Source organism: Dufourea novaeangliae, unplaced genomic scaffold (genome assembly GCF_001272555.1).
Source record: "Dufourea novaeangliae isolate 0120121106 unplaced genomic scaffold, ASM127255v1 scaffold6, whole genome shotgun sequence".
Classification (NCBI taxonomy): domain Eukaryota; kingdom Metazoa; phylum Arthropoda; class Insecta; order Hymenoptera; family Halictidae; genus Dufourea; species Dufourea novaeangliae.
In genome coordinates this window covers 4,490,710-4,513,881 of record NW_015373900.1, presented here as the reverse complement: position 1 = coordinate 4,513,881, position 23,172 = coordinate 4,490,710, and the positions used below count along the sequence as shown (strand labels likewise).

Sequence of the window (23,172 nt, the reverse complement as noted above, 5' to 3'; positions counted from 1 at the left end):
TATTTACAAAGCTTGTGTGATAAGCAGGGGCCCATAATGTGTATGTAATAATTTTTTTCTAAGTAGAGAACTTTTAGAGATTTCAAGGTCACCTTCATTTTCTTAAACGGCATGCTATACCTTCTTATTCCTAGTAAAATAGCAGATATTTAGGCGGTTCCAACAACCTCTAATATAAAGTTATTTGACAATAAATGAAGTTATAAAACAAAAATTGTTACGTCACAAGAGGCTTTGATAATTCGATGATTGTGATGTTGCATCGATGCAAACGCACGTCACAAAGAGGATCTCTTATGATGCAGAACTCCCTTATTTATTGTTTTACCCCTTATTTGTTGGTTTACTTCCTTATTTATTGTAAATGATCTATAAGAGGTCGATGGAATCGTCTAAACATCCGCTATTCTACTGGGAATAAAAAGGTATAGGTGACCTTGCAATCTCCAAAAGTGCTCCGTATAAAAAAAAATTATTACTCGCATGCTATGGGCCGCTCCTCGCCATACAACATGTGTGAATGAAGTTTTTCTATATGTCTAAAAATAACGGAAATAGTCAACGTGGTCAAAGTTCTTAGGCCACCCTGTATATTAAGGAAATATTTCGTGTTAAGTCGGTAGACGAATTAATTATAGAAAATCTGTTTGACGATCAACGGGGGTAATGTTAACCATAGGACACTTGAAAGTTAGTTTTAACAGTTTTGTACCGTTCAATTAATTTACAAAGGTATGAATTATATAGGATAATGTTTCAGAAAGATTTGATAAATTATATGTAACACAGACTGTGTTAAAAATAGGTAAATAAGAAAGAAAAAGGAAGATTCTACATATTCTGCAAAACGTCTAATAGTTATTACTAAATTGTAAAAACATGATAAAATATTCTTTTCATTGCAAGTATCAATAAAAAAACTGTTTTTAGCGGTAAGATAAGTTTCTTCATATTTTTGTGCTATTGATGGTATTATTATATTTTTAAACGAATGAGGCCCTTATGAGAGAAAATAACATTCTGTTCAATTCCTCCTTGCATACATTACTGTATTAAATACAAATTTGCACAAACATCCACGGTCGAAATCAGGAATAGTCAATGGCCATCTCCTCTGAAAAATAACATTAGGAGTCGTCAAACTGAGATAAAAAATTCTGATTGCAATTAATGAAGAACATGGTTGCATAGAAAAATTTCTCGTTGCAGATGCCATGTCTAATAACCAGGTGATTATATTAATATATAATTATTAATTATGTGTATAGGTTAAAGATATCTACATAGCCATACTAACAGTCTTACAAGCTAAATGGATCAAAATTAAGAACTCGTTGACAATAAAGGAATCGATTTACTAAGACAATAAAAGTTTACTCGTTAATAGCATACTTAATGTAAATTATTCACAAAAACACTACTTTTACTTTAAATATTCTGATTATCCTTCCACAGTCTCTTACAATTGATTGTATATGCTCTTCTGTCTGAATTTCGTTAACCGTGTGATTTAAATAACTACACTATATTTTCACATAAATGTAGCATAAACCGATTCAATGGTCGCAACCCGATCTAGAATTATACACTCACTCAGGTCGTGCATTCCAAAGTCCATTCGCATAATTGTCTTAACAAGCAGAAAGTTCAATCAGCAATCCAATGAAATTTGGTTTACAGCCACTACAGTGTTTTTATTTTCAAAATCCATTCACAGATTTGTATCATCGGAACACAATCTGTACCCGTAACGTCAATCACAATGGTTGTTTGTTTTCTTTACAATTTCAACGCAGCCTCGACGGTTTTTTTTTACAGAAACAAGGCACAGAGTACACCGTATAGTTAAATATAAGAACAACAAAAATAACGCATCCTTCCACCAGTACGTATATAATTTCTGTCTTTCGTTATCATACTTCGTATATACAACCGCGGACGATCGATCGACTCGATTTTTTCGAAGTCACTGCGATAGAATCCTCGTTTGACGCGCACGCTTTTTACAGACAGCGATAACGATACACCGTTTGGTAACATGGACGAGGATTATAGAAAAAAAAATGTAACCCGTTTCCCCGATGGACTCGGATGCTGCGACTCGCGAACTATCCAACGGGTAAGTTCTATCCGAGGTACTACGAGCTTTTCATTAAATATCTAAGAAGATGCTTAAGGTACTTGCAAAGTCTTTATTCGTCGGCTCTCCCCTTTCTCACCATCAAATCCCTTAGTCTATTCTGTGTTCTTTGAGTTTTTGTTTTTTTTTCGTATTCACCGACTATTTCGCCCGACCGAGCCTTTTTACTGCCACCGTCACGGAAGCAAAGCGATCTGACTTGGATCATTAACGATCTCGCGCTCTCACAGTGTCTCACCGGGCTCCTCGGCTATGTCTTTCAGCTCGATCTCCTCGTCGAAGATCTTCACGTCTTTCACGAAATACCAGACACCCACGTCGAACAACGTTCCGATCGTCACGAAGCCTATGGGAAACAGTAACGTGAAATTAATGAACTAGCATCTGAAGAAGAAAATTATTGTTGTTTACTATTTTAAAAGTATATTGGTCGGTATACCATATGAAACGTTGATTTTAATGATTGGTAAGTTTCTTTACGCTTTTTATCGATGTGCATAACAATTTGTAACACGAAACAATTTTCTGTTGTGTATTAGGTTGTTGCATAATAAATGTCGTTTTACACAGTCATCTTAACCCTTTATGGCCTGACAGTACTTTGTAGTACCACTTAGGTGTATTACAATACCATTCTACCATGAACCAATATGCTTAGAACCCTATTAGGACTTATTAGTATTCGCTATTTCTCTGAAGTCCTCCGAGATGTTGTAAAATAGTGCCAACACGCAAAAACATCATATTTAACTATTTGAATAAAAAAAAATATCAGAAATAAAAAAATCCTATTTGAACAGTTTTCAAGTATCTGGAATAAAAGTTGCGGTAAAAAAAAAACGATAACATAATTCAGGCATTAAAGGGTTTTAATTATTGAACATCAAGAAGCTTGTACCTTGTTTGGAAGAGTGTGTCAATTCAGATGGATCTTATTTAGATTAAAAACTTTTCTTTCAAAATAAGTTATAATCGTTTACTCTCAATATTTCCAAAAGGACATTAATTATGCAACAACCTAATGAATAAAAAAGTATACAAGGTAGGCCAAGATGGATGGTATAATCGAACAGGAGGTTATTCCGCATACAAAAATAAGTCGAAAATATAGAAAACAAATTTGTTGTATGATGCTTTGTTTCACAGATAATCTGTCGAATACGTTTACAATTGAGTAGGACTTTGCTCACGCGTCTGTTCATAACATTGAGTTTCTACTTGTTATCAGCACGAATGCATACATGTTAGATCAATTTTCAAATACAATTACCTCGAAAATGAAGTATCATAGAAAAGTTTTATTCTACATTGTCGAATTATTTTTGCATGTTAAATGACCTCCTGTCCATTTGTACCACCTTTCCTGGTCCATCTTGTATATGCGATTACTATTATAAAGGATTCATTAAATTCCTTGTTTGCAATGGCCACGTACGCTATTGAGTCCTCACCATTTTATGTTTTCAGTGTTACAGTTTTTATGCAGTAGTATAGTAAAAATGATCACCATTTGTATATTAAGTCAGTACGCTGAATTGAATGTCAACTTACTGGCTGCTGTAAAGTTTAGTAGATATCTCAATGTTTCGCCATTGTAGAGCCAACAGTTTCCTGTACCTGAACACGTTTTTCCCCACACGAGACAGGTCTTATCTAGAAACAGAAAATATTTCACTGTACTGTATCAACAACTAAATAAATTCGACACAGGTAAACAAAGAAAGGCAATCAATAGTGTCCAAATTATTCAGAACCTAGCTTAAAAAACAGATTCTGAATAAAGACAGTAAAAAGAATATATATGTATATTAGAATTTACAGTTGTTATTGTAATTAATAATTATGAAATTATTGGTACCGTAATAAGAGAAGCAATAAAAACAATGTAAATATGTAATTAGCAACTTTAACCAAATTCAACTAGTACATTCATCTTATTTTCGTGTTACTAAGGTCCTTCATAAGAAAAGTAAATGTCTATTTTCTTCTTGCTTTCAGAAATGAAAATACAAATATGTAGATTTGCACATACATATGTAATCCACATATAACTCGTATTAACAAAATAGAGTACAAGTGATAGAGATGTTCAGGACAGGCAGAAGATACCGTAAAATTTAATGATGCAAAAACCACGATTAAACGAAGCAAATATTATTAATAGATCGTGGATATTTACGCATTTATAAAAAATTTCACATATACAATGCAGTAAAATAAAGACTTTAACAAAAGTTTTTTTTAAATAAAAAATTAAGAAACATAAAAAGTATAACATAATAAGACATCTAGTACAGGTAATAAATTTTTATGTGATTTTTATGTTTATAAATAGACTGCGGATCTCATGCATTTATAATTTATACATAGCATATACGACTATGTGAAATATGATGACTGGTAAAGCTAACATCAGATCAGAACATTTTCTGTCTTATACTTGTTATAATAAAATCCTAAAGAAATGGGAAAAAATTCAATCTTCACATCTGCCTTTACAAATCACTTCGAAACATGTTATTTTGCATAACATTCCGCGGTTTATTTAGAAATGAAATTTAAAAAATTTGAATTTACACAAACATATGGAGTCTACAGTCCCTGGCCATATTAATGTGACCACTTGTCTACATTAAACAAAAACTAACTAACACCAGTTTTCTGAAGCATAATTGTTATTCTTTTAATGGAACACCGTGCCATACGGCTAAATCAGTGAAAACATCTCTCCAGGACAAATATATTCCATTACTGGATTGGTCAAGGAATTCCTGACCTTAATCTTATTGACAATCTTTGGGAACTCCTACAACAAGAAATTTCAAAAAAGAAAATATTACAAATAAGAAGGGTTTAATAGAAAAATTATTTACCATTGCAATCATAATGAACATTTCAAAGAAATGTGCTTTAAGTGTATGCAAAATACGCCGCGACATGTACGTGCTGTCATAGTGGCAAGGGAGAGAAATAACCATTTAATAACAAAAAAGTTTGTTTTTCTATCAAATTTTCAAATCGTCACATTAGTATGGCCAGGGACTGTAATTATTAAGTTTAATAGTATACGTCCAAAAATCCAGAACAATGTTTTGTACATCGCAAAGAAATATTCTTACCTAAGATAAATCCAAACAGTATGGGCGAAGGTATGAACGCGAACAAGCTCATAATAGTCAGCCCAAAGCCCATGGCCACAGTCTTATCCTTTTCGTCGACGCATCTGACGGAGACCAAGAAGTTCGACGCCCTTCCGGTAGCGCCGCTGAACTTGAGGAGGCAGACCACAGCCAGAAAGACGTAAAACTTGTGCATACAGTCGACGGGACAGGCACCCGGGACCGCGGTGCCGAAACTTGGCGATGCACCGGGCTGGGTGGTCTCAAACGGAATTTCACTTGTGTACATTGACGTGTTGTCCGTGTACAAATGTGCCGAAGAACGCGCAAACTTCGGCATGATGCAATTACACTCGGTATATACCTTGCTGCCATTACCGCTCATCTGCAACGAAGTAATTGAAAGAATTTATTGAAATTCGACTACGATGAGCCAGTTAAATTAACTGCTTGAGTTTTCTGTGAATTCTTATTTCTTGATGGAGACCACATCGTCTAATATGTAAATTTCTATATCTTGTAGAAATTTACGGTAATGGTACTCTACACATTGATATACAGTAGCTGCCAAAAGTTTCTGTTCAAACTGCAATTTCACCATATCTTTGTCGTAACCTTTGCCAGACCTGTATTTGCTCGAAAGAGGAAGATAGATTATTTTTATGCTAGAAAATCGTTAACATCACCCAACCTGAAGAAGCGATGTCTCTTTAGTATGGGTATATCAAGAGTGTATTTGTATCATATATTTTTAAAAAGATATGTTAAAATATTTTATTATTTAAGTTTGGCCGGAAACTTTTGGCAACCATTAAAGTAATGAAATTAGTGAATGAAACGGAAACATTGTGATAGATTTATGATTTAATTTCAGAAGAAAAAGTATTCTTGCTTGATAAAACTACGAGAGCACACTTATACGAATAATTAAACGATTTACCGACTGTGACAAGGAGTGTGAACCAACTACTAATTATCTTCCACATAAACTCCTGTGAATATCTGTCTTTCACATAATATATAATATTTCCTTGAATGAAATTATGTATGAATCAATTTAACAATACAATTTTCTCTACTATTAAAAAACGAATTCAAGAAACAATAACCTGATTATAAAATCTATACCCTTATGTCTTTAGTACCGTAAGTGAGGGTGACCTTGACTCAATCAGGGTAACTTGGTCCCTAAGTCATAGAATGATCATCCTCGATTTTGCAACTCTTCAAATTATTAAATTAAGTTGATGTATACGTGAAAAAGGTATTTCACGTGAAAAAACCCGCAAAGGAGCTGCAAAATCGAAAAGATCGTTTTCTGACTTTGGGATAGAGTTACCCTGGCTGAGTCAAGCTTACCCCAACTTCCATTGGTACTGCAAACACAATAAGTGTCTAAAAGAACTTCTAGCCTGAAAATATCACCTTTGTTACACTTTTCCCCAAGTCTATCAAATTTTATCAGTCAAACAATTAGTAACTGATTCCCATATAAGTATCACCCCCTGTACAGTAAATCCTCGATAAATGTTCGAAAGCACCTCGGTACTGAACATTAAATGTTTCATAAACTAATGACCATATGTACGCTGAAACAAATATTATTGGCTTCAGAATTCCAAACTCTATCACTATGCTAACGCTCATTACAAAGTCAGCGATACACCTGAGGGCCTCTCCTTGTCAGTGCCGAAGTGTCTTCGAACACTTATCGAGGATTTACTGTAGATTTAAGCTATTAAATTCATGAAATGATATCGAACCTTCACGTTACGACACCCGGCGTGACAAGCTGAAATGAAGGTTTGACCGTGTTCCGAACAGACTGGATTATAAGTAACATAGTCGCAATAGCATTGCTCGTTGCACGGTAGCAGAGTCTTCAGCGCGCCATTCGACTGAACAGCCATTTGACTGTCGTTGGCGGAGCAGCCGAGGAAAGCGTACGAGATCATCCCCATAACCGATATGGCTCCCACCATCACGTTCCACGCAGCCAACCATCTGGCCTTTGGTTTGTACTTGGAAATTACTAAACCAGAAAGTAGTATTCCAAATGCGCTGAATACCAGACCAACCGTTCCGGTGATCAACGACGAAACGGAGGCGGACTGTTTGTATTGCGTCTCGATATACTTCGGCATGAAGATCCAATAAGGCATGTACCCCATGAAGTAGAACACAGTCGCTAGATTGTTGAACATTAGTGTCGTGTTCGTCAGCAGGCGTTTGAACGTCCTCATCATGTCCGAGAAGGAAGCAGGCAGTTCTGGTTCTTGATCGCCTTTTATGTTGGTCGCGGACTTGTTCCTTTCAGAGGCTAAGGCCTTACGGGCCGCGGCTCTGGGTAGAGTTTTCGGGAACAGGGCGATTATGCTCGCGAAGATGAAGAGCAAGAATGCCAGGATGATCCAGCCAAGCCACCAGGCACCCAACCATCTGTTTTCGTTAAAAACAAATCAAGAATTTATGAGTATACCATATGATTACAGCATTTTATAATAGACCAGGGACAATATCATTTCATATAATAGAATAAGTCGTAGATACGAAAAAAAAGATTCTTCGTTTTCAGAAAACTGTAATTTGAAAGTTCTTTAATTATGCATGAACTTCAATGTAGTGGTACAAAAGTTTGAAGTTTGTTTTAAAGTTTTGAATTCAAACGTTAGTCTCGTTAGTTGTAGGCACTGTCAGATAAAGGGTGTAGGTAGCAATTTATAAATCTTACATTAAAGTATGTATATCGCCATTTCTTCAGGCTCGTTAATATATAATAAGATCATCAAACAGACTAACAGTTGCAATAGAACATGGTTGACGAGGAAAGAAATAACTAGTCACTACCCAATATAATATATCGAACCGAGGATAGACGCAGGTAGGCTATGGAACGTTAACCCAACAACAAAGGCTTAGGGTGCGTGCAGTTACAATAAAACTGGTGAATACTATTCGAAGAAAGAATCATCTGTATTTGTAATGCGATAGACATTTATTTGCCTTTAGATGTAGAAGTAAACTATAAAACCTATATTGCAGTGCTGGCTGTTAGATAAACAAATGCAGTTATATATACAGGGTGTTCCAAAAAGATGGGACAATCCGCAACATGAATATTCCTCGTGCAAGTACAAATCGAGAAGTCATTTACCGTTTTGTAATTTAAAGCTCCATTTCCGAAATATTAGCAGTTGAACGAGCTCACACATACACGCGGATACAGTCAAAAAGCGCATGACCCAAGTTACTAGCGTCTACTTCTTGACTGTGTCTGCGCGTACGTGTGGTCCACTGATCAGCTGATTGTTAACTGCTAATTCGAGTTCGTTCAACTGCTAATATCTCGGAAATGGGGCTTAAGATTACAAAACGATAAAGGACTTTTCGATTTGTATTTGCATGAGGAATATGAATGGTCCGGATGATCCCATCTTTTTGAGCCACCCTGTATATAGGAAATAAAATAATGAAGCTATGATTTACTGTATCGATTTTGAAATCTTGCCTAAAAATAAGATTAAGTGAAATATTTTCAATTAATTAGTGAAATAGCCTAAAATTGGACCAAAAGTAGTTGCCTAGATTGGATTTTAAGTGGTTTTGTACTTTACGTGTAGAAAGCAAGCAAGAAGATATACAATGTATAAACTATTGCACTTGGATTCGTTCACTGTGTGTTGGAGTAAGTGCAAAACTCCAAAATTACTACATTGCTTACACTATTAACCATCCTACTCGTAATTACAAAATGTCTTGTACAAACAACATTGCAATACTGGTTCTTTACTATGAGATTTTACAAAGTATGTTGATATCTGAATAATAATTTTTCTATAGTTGTTCTTAAGAAAACGTATAAATTTTACACTTTAATCCAATGGTCCAACTTAAGAAACCAAAGGTTCATCCTGAGAAACGGGTTGCTTTTATTGGACACACACCATAAAAAGACCATAAAAGAAAAATAAATTACACTATTTGAAGACATAAGTAATCACAATCTTTTCTGGTACTCCCAAATGTTAAAAAGATTTTCTTATCAACTTAGAATAATAAATATTTTAGCGGTCCAAATTCGGCAACCTTCCCCTACACTTGACGTGATATTATAATTAACCTAATGTCGATCAACATATACTCGATATTAGTAATTATACCTTGGATCCTGCGTGTTAATCGTGGGCGTTAACGTCGGGCTGATGTAGAATTTCAGTGCGAACGAGGCCAAACCGTATCCGATCGCAGGCCCGAGCATTCTCAAGAAATAGGAGAAGCTAATCAACGCCGGTGTCTTCGATTTCTGTATATTGTCGTCCATATACGACACTCCTAGTGTATAATAAAGCGAACCACCGACCCCCGATACCAGCTGCGCAATAAACAACAGCGCTTGGGGCGCGAAATTCCCGTCCGCGTCGTCGCATTTGTTCTCGCGGTTCTCGTTCCCGAGGCACAGGAACTTCCGGTGTTTGTCAGGTACATTGCTTGTGTTTACGGTCCTAGGTTTCGCACCGTATTCCTTGGTGAGCAAAAGAGCGTCTTCACCCGGGCCGTACAAGAAGTGCGGCAGCATCGTGAGACAGCAAAAGAGGACAACCTGAAGAGAGTAAAACAAACAGAGCTTTTATTGACAGATTCAATCGATAAGAAGACTGGCTGCTTCTGCTCATCAGATTATACATGTATACAGTGTGTCCCACGAACTCTGTCCACGTAAAATATCTTCGTTATTTTGAAAAACACGCGAAAATGTTATTAATGAAACTTGTAGCATTTAAAGAAATATGAAATTGGTAATAATGCTTTCTTGACAGGTGGATGCCTAAAGGAGATATAGAGTTCAGTTTTGTTTTCTTAAATGGAATCTCCAATTTTGTATGCTTGATTTTGTTAGAATAGCAAATTCTAAATATAAAAGACTTTATTCGTATGACATTGCATGATGTGATATGGCATGGTCAACACTTCGAACATGTTTAACGAACCTAATAGGATAAACAAAGTCAAATATCTAAGAAATGATACGTTTTAGGTTAAATGTACCCTAGTACTTTCAAGCATACAAAATTGGACGTACCATTTAAAAAAACAAAATTGATCTCTCTATCCCTTCTACGGATCCATCTGTCAAAAAACCATTGTTACCATGTTATGTACTTCTTTAAATCCTACAACTATCATTCATAACATTTTCAAGTATTGTTTGAAGTAACGAAAATATTTTAAGTAAAAAGAGTTAATTGTGGGAAAATATGTCATGTGTAACATGACAAAACGAGAGAAAATAGCGTTTGATAGATTGATTACTTTTCATTTCAAAACTTTTACACGGGTATTTATCTTTTCATTGCAATCGAATCTCAGGAACCAAATTTATATTATTTAATAATTTATCCTGAAGAGTATTACAAAATTTCTACTGATCAAATTTGAACATCGTGTAACCATAGTAGTCAAACTGTTCAACATTGTTGGTTGAAAAAAAAGAAGCTTGACAAGGTTGTGGATAAAAATGATTGTCACTCTTTTTGAGCGTCAATTGCAGTATCAAATATGATTAGCGTGAATGTTATGTTAGTATGTGTTTCATATTACAGGTTTTTTGTAGTCGTTGTTTACATTAATCCGCGAACCTTACCGAATTGATAATGAAAGTACATACACTTTCTGATATTCATTTTCTGATATTTACATTACCGTCGTCAAACAAGATCTTGGAAAATGCCGTACGGTTCTTCGGGATTTTACGTTCGAGATTATTAGAGTCTACAAAGACGTATTTACTGTGACGATATCTGAACGATTGCTGCGACAATAATTCACCGAGCATTCAACTGTCTTACACGTGATAAACCGCAGGTAATTAATTCGACGAGAATCGTTAATAATGACGACGGAGAAGTTAACATTGTCTCTGAAACAAAAGTTTTCCCCAAAGATGCTATTTCAGCAGTAGGTATTCAGAAAAATTAACTTTTCATTTGACTTTACATATATCAATGAAAATCATTAGCGCAGCTTTCTTCTGTATTGCAAAATTACAAGTGCTCCCTCTTCCTTTCAAAATACTATCTAATATAGCAATAACATGAATTATATTAAATGCTAAAGTTAATTAAGGCAAGGAAATAAACAAATAATTAGTTTCACTTCATCCATTTCCTCCACATGCATTGGAAAATGGACATTTAAGGAAAGTTCATTAATAGTCTTCATAAAAATTCATATAAGTTTCTGCTATAAAATACTGTTCAGTGCTGACAATGTTTGGTGAAAAGATGGGAGCTAAAAATGTCGGAGAAGAGTTATCTTCAAATTCAGTATAATAATTATATAATGGATATAACATGAATTTGAATTTTATTTGACTGAAGAACATGTATAGAATCTATTTAATGTTACATCGTCTAATAAAATTCGTATAACGTTGAATGTAGTATAACGTGCCTGTAATAAAACAGTCATTTCATGTGCAATAATGTAACAATGAATTTATAAAGATCCACGTTTATCGAACGAAATGTGTGTTTAAATAAGTTTTTATATATTAAGCTTTCTACATTATCGATTTATATACAATATTAATAATAGGATATTGTGTCAAAAAAATTTCGAAAGTATGCCGAGAAGAGTTCAAGTAATTATACATGTGAAGAATGACGTGACAAAATATTGATACATATATGATTTGAGAAATTATAATCATTGCCATCTTACTAAAAATATAACAATAGGTTTTGTAATGAAGAAAGTACTATTATAAGTGTAGTAATCCAATTCCGTTCTTGATCAAAATTCAAATAGGTGGTACTTTGAAGTGTTCATAATAATTCGTTCGTCCATTGTAACATTAAAAGTAGCTTAAACTACAATGAAACATTTTATTTAATCGTGCCCTGTCATCTATTCGTTTATAACTGCCTAAAATCCAGAGCATACTAATTACTAACAGCGCTAAAGGAAAATCGAGCAGCACGAATATGTACAGTGAGTCACAGAAGTATTCGTACTCACGCAATTCTTGAATTCAAATAGCTAATAATTATTTAACAATATATATTCTGAAATGTTTATCAATAGGGATATGTAGAGCAATAACTAAGCGTTCGAGTGATGCGTCGTTTATTGAAAAATAACAATTCATAGTAATATAACTGAAACTCACAAAAATATTCGTACTCGTACCAGTTGTAACCTTGTGGAATCAAAGTATTTACAAATATTTGTAAATTTCCTGTGGCCTCTTAAATTGTAAGAATTAGAATACTTTTATGAGATTAAATCTTCGATGATTTGCTTAAGTTTCCATTTACGTATATTACTATTTTCAATTAATGATGCATTATTCGAAAGCATTATTGCACGATATGCCCTTATTTATAAACGTTTCAGAATGTATATGGTTAAAGAATTATTAATCATTCGAATTCAGGAATTGCGAGGGTACGAATACTCCTGTGACTCACTGTATGTATATTATAACGGAGAGATCTATAAGCAGATTGTTTCCGTCGTATGTAATTACTGAAAATACGTGACGCGAGTCGTTCCACGCACACCATCCAGCGTCTTTTCACTGTTCAATGAATGAAGCGCTTAGCTAAGCATACGGTGGCGAGAGTACGATGGTAAGAGGCGTGAATGAGCGTAGAGACTACGATTTCAACGCTTCCTAATTTAATTAAGAACCGACCAACCGGTGTGTTATGACGTCTCCTGGTTCATTCTTCGGGACGTGTGCCGACAGCTGACTACTTTTCTCTGCATTCTGCGATCCCCGCGAAGACAGGGAGGAAACGGGCCACGAAATACCGCGCAACGAATGATTCCGGGTGTAGACAAATGAAATTATTTGGTTCGCAGACTTACGGTGTAGATCCCGAACGCGATCCATCGAGGCCTGTGACCTCTTCCTGCGTAGTAGGACAGGACCACTGACACGAACAGTTGCGAAATATCGTTGCCCACGGTAATAAGACCTAAAGAAAAATGCAGGTTTTATTTTTTCGATACAACAAAACAATTGAATCGACTAACTTTATTGATCCGTAATTGAAAATTTCTATGTTTTCAACTTACTTATTGAGTTGTGATCCAATGGTTTTGGCACTTAATAAGGTTAGTTAATAAATTGTTAAAAAAAAATTAAAAACCTTTGAATCATTGCAGAATCTCTAGATTCCTTGAGGTTACAAAAGTAGTAGAAAATACTAATATATTTTAACTTATATTCACATATGTGAGTTTTGTTATTCATATATTAATATGAAAAAATATATAGTATATTCATAGTATACAGTCAAAATTGGACATTATTTCGAACATGAAAAGGATTTCCTTAGCAATTAACTGCAAAAAGTACATCTATGACTGAAATGATTAATCTAGAAAATATTTCAAAATTTCGGAATGAAAGCCACTATCTTCAATGCTTCTGAGCAACTTTTACCCCTATACATAATTCTACATATATCCTACTATTATGTTAAACTATAAGCGTGTCACTTAAATTCAATTGAACACTAGAACTGCCAGTGTCGAATGTATACTAAATTACGTTGAATAATACAGTAATATACATAATATACGGCACAATTACCACAATATAGTACAGTAAATCAAAAGTCCACATAAATTTTGACAAAAACACTATTACAATTCCAATAATGGTAAAATAAGAAATCTGTTCGGTAGTTCCATTATTATTAAACACTCAACATAAACTAATTATCATAGTTCATTAGTTCTAGTATTAGACTTTCTACGATAATTTCACAAAAATACGCAAGAAAATATCCTCCTAAGAAGATATCCTGTCAGTCATCAAAGTATCTACACGCTCACCTGTGGTTTTCGAAGGTATCTTGAACCTCTTCTCGATGGTGGTAATGGTGCCGTTGAAATACGCGTAACTGGCCGAGAATATACATCCCAGCACACCGTACAGAAATACGTAAGCCTTCTTGTTCGCGAATCTCTGCAATGTCGGCCCGCGTAGACACCATATGCCGCAGGACGTGTCGTCGGTGATCGGTAGATCCTTGAAAACATCCTCCAGTCCCCTCGAGCTCGGTGTCGTCGGCGTTGTAGGGGTGGTCGGTGTCGTACTGGGCACCCTCAACAGCTTCAGGCTCTCGGGCCCGTTCTTCTCGTGGTTGCTCATGTTATTCTTCATTCTCGTCTACGACGACCCGCTGACCCGTTCAGCAAGCAACGCCGTTCCTTCAGCTTCGAGAGAGATCGTTCTGACCTCAATCGCTGGTCGCACGTTTTTGATGCAGCTTCGCCGTTTTCGCGGCCCTTGGCATCGCTCTTTGCCTCCTGTTCGACAACCCTTCTCGGTGCTCCGACGGAGTTCCGTTGTCACGACTTCCGGTCTGCGATGATCCACGGGTCACGTGTTCTCCATGTTTCGGTTGCCGCGTGGTTAAAGACGATCCAACGCGTCCAGCCGATTTTTTTATTTTTATTCACTCTCCCTATTTTCCTCTTGGTTAGGGTGTGCCTAATAGCCTGGTTTCACCTGTGAATTCGAACGGAGGCGGTTTAGAAGCCTGGGCTCTACGATCAGCTCGGATGTATGGAGGATTTTTGCCCGACGACTGACGATACTTCTGAGCAAATACATTTCGAGTGAAAACTCAGGATGACGTTTCTGTCGAATGCTGTGAAGTTTGTGTATGGCCGCGGAGACAAATGACTGTGGTGGGTAATGACAGTTCGAGGAAAATGTAACGTTGTAGTCGGCTGTATACTTTGAATCAGATCCGTGGGCTTTGGGAATCGTTTCTTCATTTGAAACTGATTTCGTTTTTAAAAATTCTATATTTCTTTTAATACAAGTCTCTACAATTAATATTAAAAAACCCGTGAGCACGTATAAATAAAATAAAACGTACAAGTTATTACTGAAATTGTAACGTTTCAATCAGTCCTGATAAGCAGACCGACTCCATAAATTGAAGAAACGAAAAGTTTCAGCATGAGAACCGTATGTTAACCCTTATCTGGTGAGGTGAAAGTCTTACTACTTATTACTTATCACACAAATCTTACAGTACACAAATCTTATTACTTATTACACAACTACTTGCTTTGCATTCTCACGTAAGAAAACATCGAAATAAACAAGCGTCTTTCTAACACTAGGACTACCAAAACAGTAAAAATGACTGGTCATAACAGTGTATTCCCTGAGATTCCTCGCAACATTTATTGCAATATGTAAGTGAAGAAGTTCTCCCTTATACCAACATGATTGAAATAGAAACACATTCATCCTCGGTAGTTCTAGTGTTAACACAGTACCTACAAGTTGCTAAATCCAACGATCAACATCTAAGGAACTATTATTAAACAGTTCAATCGCAGTAGCAAATTATATGCATGAAAAATAGCAAGAACTCTAGTAGAATACCGTAACAATTTCTTCCATAACCCTGATCTAAGGGTAAATTAATAGGCTTCTTATTTATAAGCACTAAAATTTAAAAGTCTAGTAATAGCCTACCGGCCAGTAAAGTGTTAAGTTACTATTCGATACATAACATAAAGTACTCGAAAAATATTCACAGTGTTAATAGGCTACCAGTCAGTAAAGTGTTGAGTAGCTGTTAAATAAAAATAAAGTATTCGAGAAATATTCAGAAGGTGCTCTAGACTCCACCTTACCAGTTAAGGGTTAATGTCACCCCGAAGTCAGCAGAGTATATGTCAAAGAAATAAACGTGATTGCACACATACCCTGGTAACGAAAGAATGTCTCGTGAGGCAGGAATAGTCGATCGGAGGGATGGTCCGGGCGTTTCAAAGATCGAACCGGTACTGGACCGGGAACGGACACCCCGTGGAACCACCGTGAACCGCGGATGTGAATGTCGCGATCAGGCACGGTGTCGCGCGGGAAACATGAACCTCGTGGTCCGAAAACGTACGATATTCTTCCCCAACTGGTATCGTCTCTGCGCCGCGATAGAGACGAAACCCGACTTCGGAACCTCCTGTGGATCCCCACCTTCGACCCTGAAGAGTCGGATCAGACCAACAGAGGATCCACGACGCGGAGAACTGTGATGCATCTACGGTAGCTCAGTCCGCGTTGCTGTTATCAAGCGGGACACATTTTCTGCCTCTCTTCCGACCACACGTTGTCTCATTCCCCCTCCCCCCCTCCCACCCCCCTCTAAAACCCACGATCTATCCCCATCCTCCTCGCTGCCTCTGCTGCTGTCCCTCCTCTTCATTCGCTGGATCGCTCTCTATCTCTATCTCTCTGTCTGGCCTATTCCTATTTATCTTCGTTTCTCGAACGGAGGAACGCTTATCCTCATCTAACACTGTCGGTTTAAGATCTATGTTTGATAATACGTGCTTACGGAGTCGGTATCGATAATACGACCTGGATGGAGTAGGGGCATCGCGCCGATTAGACGCAGACTGAAAAAGTCACGGGAATAATAGGTGAAGGAGGATTTCCAGCGTGCCGAGATAGAGAGTCGGTAACGCCGGGTAAGAAAATTTCTGCGATCTTGTGTAACTTGGAAGTGGTCCGATGCATGTTCGTTGTTTAGATGGAAGTTTGACGTTCGAGAAATGAAAGAAATGCAGATTTTTTTGTGTAATCGTCGTATTTCGCTATGGAATTAAGTCTAGTGACTATGAACTTCGAAATTTCAAACGAAATGTGAAGTGGATTTAGGGTATTGAGTCGTTTAAATTCAAATTTCACCTTTTATTTCCGATCTCTTTTGGGTCCTCCAATTGCAATTTCGTTGCAACGGTTAATAACACTATCGGAGTAGTAAACAATAGTCAGATAAATTAAAAAAGTATGTTTATAGTACCTAATAATTATGTATAGTAAATAATTGTGAAGACACTTAAGGAAGTTTAAGAAGAAACGTAGATGATTTAAGCCTTGCTCTGAAATCTCATATGTAAACTACCAATTCATAAAGTTCTTGTCCTTACCCAAAGAAGCTTTCTTTAACCTTTATCTGGATAGAAGAACCTCTGAGGCCCTTTTATTGTTTCAAAATAAACAATATAATAATATATCATAACATATTGAATAAACTCAATAATGTATTAAATAAACTGAATTAAAAGAAGTATAATAGTTTAGAATGATTAATTTCATCCATTCTGTTCTGAGAGCTTCTGAGGCTCTTCTCGATTCTATCCTGATAAAGGTTAAAACCTCCAATGGAAAAAAATCTCTGCAAATTCTGTCTTCGCAAATTGACCTGAAATAATCTGAATTTGCAGACATAAACGCAGTACAGTTGTCTCCCATAATAGTTCACAGAGCCTTCTTTAGACCCATAACGCTGTACTCAAATTTCGCCTTGTCTAAAACGACTTGTCCGTACAGTAATAATAACCACGCGTGCAATTGGAGAGAATTTGCTTCAATTATTTACTAAGTACCGGTGTATCGAAGGTGACAGTAGTTCGTCGATGTACATACATACACGCCTCCCTGTTCCCTCTGTTTTACGCGTGGAGGGTGTCGGAACTGGGCCCAGTCGAAAGACGACGGATCTCGCTGCGAGATAGACTAGATCTCGGCTTTAGGTATGGTGTCTATGCTCGTTCCTAGTCAACCTCCGCGAGCAGAAGCTCACATTGTGAACCCATTATGATTTAATAGAGCCGACGTGATGTACACACACGCGCACACAAACGCGCCCGGTAAATTCTTCCGTCTATTCCCGCGCATTGCTAATGGCACACACCGAACAGCTATACCGCTAATAGCTGACGGTTAATTGCTGAAATTTCATTCTCGATCGAAGAACGGATCGACCGCCGCGCGACCGTCGTACCCTAGTTGTTTCGTTCATTGGGATACCACCGCGACGCGTTTTCTTTCGTCTTTCTACATATTCTCTTGTTTCGATGAAATTGGAAGGGACATGGTCGTGCCGGTCGTGCGTTTAGAGAATGAACAACCTATGAAATTTTCAGTCTCATAATTCAAGCTTCGACATTTGTTTTATTAAGCATTTCAAACCCTTGCAGGTTTATGTAGTACACGATTATAAAGAAAGCAAAATTTACAAGTCGTCGCATTAGTTCTTAATTGTTCTATCTCCACTAGTTTCTAAACTGAGAAAACTGAGTTTAAAGTTTACGAAGTTTAGTATTATATGTAGAAGCAAGAATCTAGTGAAATAATTAAGCACACTATAATATCATCTACCGAATAGCTGTTTATTACAATATTTAACAAAATTTTATCTTATTAACAACGTAAATTTTTAATTGTTGTTAGTATTGAAAAGTATTAAATTTTTAATTGTAGTTGTACTTAATTTCTTTATATTATGGAGAATTTATATTCTTTGGACCAATGAGACACACGGAGATTAATTAACTGAATTTTTTTTTACAAACTGGAGTTAAAACAGTTAAGAACTCGAGCGGCGAAGTATATAACAGAAGAGAAACTACAGAAGCATGCCTTAGTATTTGAAGTGGCTGTAAACATGTTTAACATTTACCGATAGTTAGAAGCCTAATTTGTGAAACGAATTTATTATCTTTGGTCTAAGCTTCAACATGATTTCAATTCTTTTTGTTCGCTAATTCGAGTGTGTGTTGTTTGAATGAACAATGGAAACATGATTGCTGAAGAAAAGGTATTTTTTACTTTTTTTTAAAATCGTATCGACTACTTACAAGCTATTAATAAAAATGTGAAACACTATCACGGAGTGTATTCTACATGCCAAATTAAGACGAAAATCAAGAATAAGAAAATTGCGGTCGAGCCTTCGTTTCTGAGTTATTAATTGTTATAAATACGGACGAAGTTCACGTAAAATACGTCTGACGCGTTAGATTATTCTACTTCAGAGGCGCATTCTTCAACTGTTTCACGAGTTACTGTCATTCATTTCCTAGGTCATTGCTCAAGTATTAATACCTCAAAAACGAAACCTCGAAAGCAATTTTGTCCTTTTTAATTTTTGTCTTACTTTAGCATGTATAACCCACCTTGTGAAAGTGTCCCACATTTTTATTAACACACTGTACAAGTCATTAGCGACGAAGTACAGTCTGTATCACAATGGTTTAAGGTAATTAGATTTTAGAGTAAAGATTTGATAGTATAGAAAATTGGTTGTGTTCCTTAAGTGGTCCTCTGAAATTAGAGCTGCGTCAAGGTTTATGTGATGTTTCCAACCTTGAGATTGAAATCTTCTGCACTGAAATAGAAGATGGTTATTTGATATACGTTTGTAGCAGTAATTGCATTAAGTATAACAAATCATTATAAAAGAAGAATGGAACAGTATATGGACTACAATTAAAAGAACAAAAATTCATAATATAGTAACGGATTTTTACCAATTAATACCACACAGAGACATGAATAGAAAAGAAAAAACAATTAGATACCTCTAAAATTACACACGAATACTTAATAAAACAAATTTTGTGTACTGGAGTATTAATCTTTTTAACATTGAATGATTCATACTTTCTGCAAATTGACAAAGTTCAATGAATAAATGTTTAATCTAAGGTCTGTTAGAAAACTATTTTGACAAAATACAGATCTAGAAAAAAATTCCAGATTCAGTTAATAAAATTTGTGAATTACTTTTAAAATATTCCTTATTTGTACTATTTCATCAACAATGTTAACAATTTACTAATAACAAATACATTCTTTATTAAACCAGGTTAAATTCTAAAAATTTTTATTTTAACAAACTTGTACATATTTAATAAAGCATAAACAACTTTACTCTTTCCTAATAATCCTCTTGATTTAAATCTTTCGTACATACCAAGGTCTCGTATAAAGAATCTTGTTAAGTTCCACTGATTTTTGGTTTCCGTTAAAATTGAGGGGTTACTGCATACATATTTTTAGATCATTTGTAAGCAGATACAAATACAGTAATTCAATTTTTTCCAGAGTTTTAATCTTGTAAATATTTACAAAAATTCTACAATTAAACGAAAATAAAAACCGGTATAATAAATCAAAATTGTTATCATTAAATGACCTATTCATTGGTTCTTTAATAATTATTCCATGATATGTAACTTAAACAAACAGTTTTCAGTAACCCAAACGAACGTAATACAATGGAAGACATTGTGAAATCGATTAAAATCTTGTTATCACTATGGCTGAGATAATTAGGCGATATTAATAACCGTGCTCGAATACACGAATGCACGTGTCTGAGCTTACAGTAACGTATCTCCATGGCACTTGGTCTATAGTAGTGAAAATCAGGAAACTCGACTTACAAATAAGGAAGCTTGGTTACGTGAATTTGCAATAATGTAACTCGTCATGCACTTTTATCCATCTCAAAATTGTAAATGGTAACGCAAATTTATGTCCTCATAGATTAATTTACGAAAACACAATTATAGAAATATTTATTCCCTCTATTACGGATTTTATTAATATAAATATAAAATATGAACTTGATTAAATATTATGAATGTTTCATTTTATTGTCTTTTAAAATCTATGCAAGAGATTTAGAAATACACCTACAATGTTTCTATTTACTTCAGCTCAAAATTAGAGTTTCCACTACTTTTATAAAAGATATTATTGGTTTGACGAATGGACTAAAACAAGTCACACATTCTCGACATATTACAACCTTTTGAAATGTTATACACACAAGGAATTCACATGAATTTATAATACTGGAATAATTTTGTATAACTTCTTTCAGTTAAAAATTTGTGTTCGTCATTTCACGAAGTGACAGAAATTTTCCAGTAACAATATCAATTAATGGTACAATTTATTGTAAATTTTGTAATAAACTCACATAAGTAGCTACATGAAATTATCATAAACAATCATATTGATATACCTCTAATACTTATTGTCAATATTAAAATAACTTCTCTCAATTACATTTTTATATTTGCAATAAATCAATTTTCAGAGAAACTAGTGAAAGATAATAGGAGAATTGTCGATTATTATTATTATAACAAATTATTAATTAAAAAACTCACAAACACACACGTGTATACACACTAACTATTTCGACGTAATATACTGAAGCCATGTGTAAAGAATGATAATTCTTCCTTCCTTCTGCATTCACAATCTAGTCAAATAAATCCGTCGCTGTATAACTCTTCCGAACACAGACCGAACACTACTCAGAATCGTTAAAGGTTCTCCCAGTCGGAAACTTTTATCGTTCAATCAATTATCAAATCGATTCGATATCATGATCAGCCTAAATGCATTAATCAATTACATCTAGTGCTTACTATGCCAAATATTACAGTATTTCATTCCATTTGTCTTTTCGAAAAAATCAGAATAGGAAGAAAATATAAAAATTTCGTTAATTTTGGTTTCAGTTTCTGCTACACCTTGCTTTACAAATTTGTATATGGCAAATGCATAAAGTTTGTTATTACGAAGTCAACATAAAGATCCATCAATACAAATTTACGTAGTACCTACTAAATAAATGTGACATTACAAACAATACTATAAATGGACAAATAGTATAAAACAGTATAAAAATGTACTCCAAATCGTTCCATTACTGAACTGCAGACTTCTTTTATTAAGAAAAGTATTAAATGCAGCATCACAACAAATTTTATTATTTTTTGTGACTAGACTCCGGATATTTATGCAAACAGAGAACTTTATAGATTACTTTTTCGGAACTATACGCAAAGAAAAACTTATTAGAGAAATTTGTTAACCCTGTTAGGGATTGTAGTAGGTTCGAAATAAAAAGTGAATTTAAATAAACCTTCTGAAACTTTTTACTATACTTAATTTTAAACGATCGGATATTTTATAAATGCATAAAATCCACAGTCTATTTGTTACTCCCGATAATTTATTATGTTTTATACAATAATTTATATTATGAACAAAAAAAGTACGAATTCTGTCTATAACATATAAACTTCTATTTCACTACCTATCGCTCATTCAAACACAATACTTCTAATAATCTCTCCTCCATATTCCATTCTTTAAAAGAAAAAGCACAAGTCACTAAACGGTTATTAATCAGTTTTGGCATGACATGTAGGAAACGTTCTCCATACGTCGCCCGTGTATCTACAAACGTACGTATGCCGAATGTTTTTGTGCGCCGGCGAAAATTTACATCTACGATAAGGCAGTTATAAATTAATACACAATCTCGCCTCGTCGCGAAACGAACATTTTGATCCCTTTGTTTCTTCTAATCCGATTGTTAAACGTTCTATGTTTACGACAATGTCAAAGAAGCATCGGAAATCGAGTGATTCAAAATGTCCTAGGATTACGAATCTAATGACAATGATACTTCCTCCGAAGCTACTTAAAACATAAGTTTAGTATAGACTGTTACATTTACGTATATTCATTTTTTGACGTACGTACTAAATTTTATTACGTAAAATACTAGAGAAAATGAAATAAATATTATTTACTATAAAGTCAAGGTATTTTTCTTATTCTCCTATTTACAATTTGAAATTTGTTTATATAAACATTCGGCGAATTAGTACAATTACACGATATAGAGAGTGGTTCGCTTAACATGACGATTTGAAACTACGCGTAAACTACTCGTTGTACGAAAAAGTGTATGAAGCATACGTATATTGTATAAATGTAAGGGGGATATACGTTGGAATTAATTTTTTTTGTATTATTTATACCTACATAATTTTTTGAAAGATTCGAAGGTCACCTAGAGTTTTTGAACGGAACACTCTACACTTTAAAAGGAGTGTATTTTAGGTGTCCGCCTCCGATTGCTTTGGTTTTCGGATATGTTTTAGAGGACCGAAAAATAAGAGATACGTATTTTTTTATAGCGGCCCGTTTTCATATTTAGGGGGTGAAACCACCCCTCAAAGTTTCGACCCGGAAGTACTATCTCGAAAACC

The 23,172-nt window shown here is 35.1% G+C and overlaps 1 protein-coding gene across 1 annotated transcript; it reads right to left on the bottom strand.

The window, feature by feature from the left end:
• Window positions 1-2,082: 2,082 nt before the first annotated feature.
• Window positions 2,083-16,074, bottom strand: LOC107193547 (solute carrier organic anion transporter family member 2A1). Its single transcript, XM_015583016.1, has 8 exons — window positions 16,006-16,074; window positions 14,107-14,785; window positions 13,132-13,241; window positions 9,420-9,859; window positions 7,023-7,698; window positions 5,260-5,644; window positions 3,692-3,793; window positions 2,083-2,486 (listed from the first exon to the last, which is right to left on the bottom strand). The coding sequence occupies exons 2-8, from the start codon at window positions 14,435-14,437 to the stop codon at window positions 2,365-2,367; spliced, it is 2,166 nt and encodes a 721-aa protein (XP_015438502.1). The 5' UTR covers window positions 14,438-14,785; window positions 16,006-16,074; the 3' UTR covers window positions 2,083-2,364.
• Window positions 16,075-23,172: the final 7,098 nt, after the last annotated feature.